At 31.2% G+C, this 6,085-nt stretch overlaps 2 protein-coding genes across 2 annotated transcripts; one reads left to right on the forward strand and one right to left on the reverse strand.

The window, feature by feature from the left end:
• The first annotated feature begins 709 nt into the window (after positions 1 to 709).
• Positions 710 to 1,899, forward strand: LOC111892278 (uncharacterized). Its single transcript, XM_023888351.3, has 4 exons — positions 710 to 1,152; positions 1,251 to 1,309; positions 1,410 to 1,527; positions 1,613 to 1,899. The coding sequence occupies exons 1-4, from the start codon at positions 725 to 727 to the stop codon at positions 1,689 to 1,691; spliced, it is 684 nt and encodes a 227-aa protein (XP_023744119.1). The 5' UTR covers positions 710 to 724; the 3' UTR covers positions 1,692 to 1,899.
• A 115-nt stretch (positions 1,900 to 2,014) lies between these two features.
• LOC111892276 (uncharacterized) lies at positions 2,015 to 3,976 on the reverse strand. Its single transcript, XM_042901176.2, has 4 exons — positions 3,685 to 3,976; positions 2,965 to 3,223; positions 2,689 to 2,883; positions 2,015 to 2,609 (listed from the first exon to the last, which is right to left on the reverse strand). The coding sequence occupies exons 1-4, from the start codon at positions 3,792 to 3,794 to the stop codon at positions 2,214 to 2,216; spliced, it is 960 nt and encodes a 319-aa protein (XP_042757110.1). The 5' UTR covers positions 3,795 to 3,976; the 3' UTR covers positions 2,015 to 2,213.
• Positions 3,977 to 6,085: the final 2,109 nt, after the last annotated feature.

The raw sequence follows: 6,085 nt of genomic DNA on the forward strand, positions 1-6,085 counted from the left end.
TATTTTAGCGGTCTGCTGATTTTAAAGAACAAACTGCTTTCTTCTTGCAGACTGTAAACGTTTGATTCTCTTTTTCTTTTATGGATGTGGTCTGCAAAGTGCAAACATTTTACCTCTTAAAAACAAGCACCGAAGTTTTTAATTAAGTAAGTAACTCTGTTACTAAAAAACTAATTTCTACTTCATGAATATTAGTGACTCACATCGCCTAGATCTATTCTCATATATCTATATTTGTTACATGTGCTCTCTCTCTCTCTCTCTCTCTCTCTCTCTCTCTCTCTCTCTCTCCCCTTAAGAACTCATTTAGATAGAACATCTAATACTCTATATATTATATACAAGTCTAATTAACTTTTTTTTGAAAGAGAAGTCTAATTAACTTGATATTAGAGCCTAATTAACTTGATATGAGACCTCTAACCTTATAGCTCAACACATCTAGTTTAATCTATCTGAATGTCTCTTTGATATATTAGTATCCCAAATAAGCTAGACATAGACTCATGTGTTTTTATACCTTGAAGTCTATCCTATGTTGATAAAAAAAAATAACAACACACTCTAATATCTTTCTTGCCATGTTTTCATTCTTTGTGTTACAAAAGTGCACTTTTAATATATTTTTTTCTTATCAAAATATCACATAAAACCCTAGACTATAATGACTAGTGACTACTAACAAACTTGAACATTTTTTTTAAATAATAAAAATTTAAGACAAATGCCATCTTTTTCCTTAAAAAGACATTCAAGAAGCATACAGAAAACACGAAAAAAAAAAAGAAAGAAAAAAGCAAAACGTTTTGGCGCATTCAATTATGTGGGGAGTATGGCGTCCACGCTTTCCCACCAAAAGCCTATACAACAACCACTACCAAGATTACATGCATCTATCTCATCCAAAACAATGGCTCTCCAGACGCCACTCAGGCTACCAACCACCAGATCAACACCTTCACCTTCTACTCTATCTCCGGCAGGCGGCAGCAATGTCGGCCTCCACCGGCCATCCAACCAGCTAGCACTGAAATCATCATTCTATCTCTCACCCTCCCTTCAATTACTGCTTCCCCGCCATCAGCCCTCAGCCGCACCCAAATTCGCCATGCGAGCTGCCTCCAAACAAGCTTACATTTGCCGAGACTGCGGGTAATTCTCCCGATTGCTGTCGAATTTCTATTTCCTATATCTATGTTTGATCGAATTTCGCTGTGAATTTCATTTGTGTTTGTGTTTGAGGGATGCAGGTACATCTATAGCGATAAAACCCCCTTTGAAAAGCTCCCTGATAAATACTTCTGCCCAGGTATCAAACTCTAAACTAATTCTGCATATACAACTTATAAATCTTCCGAACTTCAGGAAAAAGAATTAATGTAAATGTTTGAAATTTGAATTGATTGCAGTTTGTGGTGCCCCGAAACGACGATTCAGGGAATACACACCTCCGGTGACAAAAAATGCGAATTCAACAGATGTTAGAAAGGCAAGGAAAGCTGAACTCAAGAGAGATGAATCCATCGGGTAATTCCTAAACGTAAAACACATATAAAGCTAAAAAACACACACACATATAATCATCAATGGCTTTTTATCCTATTTTCATCAGGAAAGCATTACCAATTGCAATCGCTGTCGGAGTCGTTGCGCTTGTTGGCTTGTACTTCTACCTCAACAGCACTTTCTAATACTTTTGCCCAAAATTGGTACGTTGCCCGAAAAGTACTGTAATCCGATTTCAGATTTGTAGATTCTGATTTCCTCCAAGAACTCTTCTTCATGTCATTTATATTTGTACAATCTGGTTTTATTCATCTACAAAATTCATATATTAAAACTGTACCATTTATAAAGAAAGTCTAGAGAAATATAAAGCAGGCATCACATACTTCTCTACTCTGTATATTTATCTGAAAAAACATACACACCCCTTATCACCTAACAGAATTGGAATTTGAGATTCCATTCCTTGGTGTGTTTGGTTGCCAGAGGGACACGGAATTCAGTTTTGTCGGAATCCTTCAAGTTTCATATTTGAACTAGAATCTAGTTTCATTTCATTTGTTGAAAAAAAAAACTTGAAACATAGAAAAGGAAATCATATCAATATCACAACATACAAAAAACAATGCCTAGCTATAATTAAAAAAAAATGATTATCTTCTATGTTTACAATAATATTTTTAATAAAATTAAAAAAAAAACTCGTATCAGAAATGTATCTCACGCCTTTCAGCAAAGAATTTGCCACTAATACGCATATCCGGAAGCAAAGAAAGCCACAAAGCTGTATCAGCTCCTTCTTCAGTAGTAACCTGCCCTGCCCAACCGGTCATAGCAGTCTTGACCCAACCCGGGCAGTAGCAGTTGATATAAATCTTCTCACCTTCAGGTCTGCCCGAAAGTTCCCGGGCAACCAGCCTTGTGTGTGCATTGACTGCCAGTTTTGAGAGTGCGTAATCTGTATTGTTTTGTGGCCACCCTCCAGAAGTCCAACTTCCATCTTTCACTTGCTCTAAAAACTTGTTCACCATTGCATCTATCTTCTCCTCGGATAGTGACTCTACATCTTCTAGTTGTTGTCTCAATTCGTCATTAGAAATCCTCTAATATCAAATTTTATAAAATAAATTATAAAAGTATAATTATAAATTTTAAATAATTAGGTAAAGAAATTACACGTACATTTTTCCTGCCATTAAGTCGACCCAATCGTGAACTCACTGAAACAATCCGAGCACCTGCATTATTAGGCCTCATCAATGGGATTGCAGCTTTAATCATATTTTTTGTGCCAAAATAATTGGTGGCGATGACTTTTTCAGCAAGTTCAACGGAATTCTCTGACCCAACATTATGATTGAATCCTGCATTGTTTATCTGCAAAGTTTGCACTCATAATAACCACATGTGACGAAGATTTTAAGATATTCAATTCTAGCAAAATGAAAAGATTTTTACCAGAATATCTATACCACCATAGTTGTCTTTTATCCATTTGCAAAATGTATTGATAGATTCATGATCGATAACATCGAGTTGATGGAATACAACTTTTAAGCCACCTTCTTGTAGGACTTTTGCTGCTTCTTCACCCACAGCAGTTTCTCTTGAAGTAAGAACGACTGTTAATCCATGTAATCCAAGTTGGTGTGCAATTTCAAATCCAATTCCTCGATTTGCTCCTGTCACCACTGCTATAGTATCCGCAGACCACCATCTAAAGTAACAATTACACTCCATAAGAAAAGAAATTGTAAAACATTATACGAGATCTGAATGGACAAGTTTCTATTATACCTCAGGAATTCATCATGTCAAAAGAGAATCACTGATTAAAAAGGTAAACGAAAATGCAGTAAAAAGTCATAGATCTCTTCAATTTAGGTTAACGTAATTAGATTTCATTGAATCCTTGAAAGCTGTTGCAAATTCTGGTTTTCGAATACATTTTGATTTGATTCCAGAAAACTTATGTTTTATTCCAAGCGATTAACAAATTCAAATCAATGATTCGGTTCCTATTTTACCTTTAAAGTCAAAATCATCAAAAGATATGCAGCATCAACATATTTCAACGATTAGATTAATCGTTAGCAAATTTTGAGGAGTTCGTTGTCAATCCAAAATGTGAGAGAAATACTAACGAGTATGAAGAGGAAATGCATTATGCATGCATACCTCTGGTGATCTGAATAAGGAATCGAACGGATTAGAGAGATCTCTTGACGACGTTTCTCTCTACGCTCCTTGGCTCTCTCCCTTTTATCCTGTTTCTCTGATTTATCCATTGCATCGATCGATGAGATCAAATAAAATTAAATTTCGATTATGAAATTGGCTTTAATCTCTACTTCTTGAGAGAGAGAGAAAGAGGGGTGAGGATGATTTGAATTTGAGGAGGAGAGAGAGACAAGGCATCCATGCAACCACCAACTTCCGCGTTGCCCCGGTGAATATGCATGGTCTAATTATTTAAGGATTATGATTTATACTAACTAAAACAAAAATGATTATTAAAAGACAATATAAATTCAGATATTCATAAAAATAGCCAATTATATAAGTAAATGATCCAATTTTTTGGATGTGACGAAATGGTCCTATTTTGGATTTCAAATTCAGTATGTTGGTGTATCAAAGTCTCAAAAATGTCCTATAGAGATAAGAGTTTTTGACTTTAATAAGCCACTAAGTCATGATTTTTATAATCGAAATTTAATTTTATCAAAGTCTCAAAAATTCAGTATGCATGCATACCTCTGGCTTATTTAGCACTATTATCAAAGTCGCAAAAATGTCCCGGTTTAGCCATCAAAATTATAATAGTGCTAAATAAGCCACTAAGTCATGATTTTTATTAATTTTTTTTTTTCATTTAGTCATTGACACCCACTATGATATAACATGTTTATTATGTTCTTTGTTCCATTTGGAACTTATGACATAATTGACCGGTCAAGTATACAAAAACCTCACAACTCAAACAAATTACCATGTAATTTTACGTAACATTAATTTTTCACCCTTGATATTGCTTAATAATAATATTGAAAATACATCCTTTTTTACACTTTTTACACTTCTATAAAACATATGTAACTTCATATAAGGTGAAAGATGCATGAAGCAGATGATCATAGCTTAAAAAGTATTGAAAATATATAGAATAGTAGAATACTAACTTTAAAAAGCAACAACAAGCTAGCTAGAGTAAGACGCAAGATTTGCTTGTATGCATTTGATATTATGTGGAAACTCAGCCGATTTAAACACAATTCTAAAAAATATTATATGAGAATGAATTATAGTCAAATCATATGTATTAGTTGTAAGACCTATATATTACATGAGTTAATTTAAAAAAAAAAGTTATATATAAATGTCAAAATATTTGAGAACTTTGAATTTATAAAAAAAAAAAAAATTAATGATTTAGTTTAATGAAATATTTTTTTATCTTTTAAATTTAAACAAATAATTTAAATAAAGAAAAGAAACTAATGGGCTTTACTTTTGAGAATTTTGAAATTAAAATGTAAGTTTATTAATGAAACTAGGTGTCAGCCCCATGTATTACATGAGTGTATTTAAAATAATTAAATATATATAAACATTTGAGAAATTTAAATTTATAAGAAAAATAAGAAAAATATTAAAATATTAAAATTAAAGTGTTTTTTTTCTTTTTTAAATTTAAACAAATAAATTAGATAAATAACCAAAGTAAATTAATGAGATTTTATTTTAGTAATTTTGAAATTATAAGGAAAGTCCATTAATGAAATTGATATGCATTTATTATTAAATTTAAATAACATATGGACTTTAATAAAATAGGAAAACTATAAAATTACATGTGTAATAAAATTAATTCAAAATAACCACAAAATGACATGTGGCAAAATAAATGAGAATGTGACAAGTGGCAAAAAAAACCTTCATTTATTAGAGTAGATTAATATCAATTTATTACTACATTTATTGTAATTATTATATTAAAATATTATGTGGAAAAAATTAATTCATTTATTACATAAAATGGCATGTGGAAAAAAAATTAATTCAAAATAACTACAAAATTACATTTGGTAAATTGAATGAGAATGTAACAAGTGACAAAAAAACATTTATTTATTAGAGAGAATTTTTGGGATTAAATTAATTAAATATTTAACATAATTAAAAAATCAATAATACTTAAGGTGAAAGGTTATATTAGTCATAGTGTTAATCACAATTTATTTAAACTGTCATCTTCAATAACCGTATAATTATGGAAATAGTTTAATTACTCGAATTTGATTACTTTTCTAAAAAAATTCAATATTCTTCAACAGTTGAGTATATACAAGGATAACATACAAGTTGAATATACATGGATAATTTGATACATAAGTCGACTATATATATAATTTGATACATAAGTTGAATATAAATAGAAATTTTGATACACAAGTTGAATATATATGGAGAATACATAAGTTGGATATACTTAACACTTAATACACAAGCTGAATATACATGGAGAATTTGATACACAAGTTGAATATACATAGAGAATTTGAGACACAAGTTGGAT

This window comes from Lactuca sativa, chromosome 4, assembly GCF_002870075.4.
Source record: "Lactuca sativa cultivar Salinas chromosome 4, Lsat_Salinas_v11, whole genome shotgun sequence".
Classification (NCBI taxonomy): domain Eukaryota; kingdom Viridiplantae; phylum Streptophyta; class Magnoliopsida; order Asterales; family Asteraceae; genus Lactuca; species Lactuca sativa.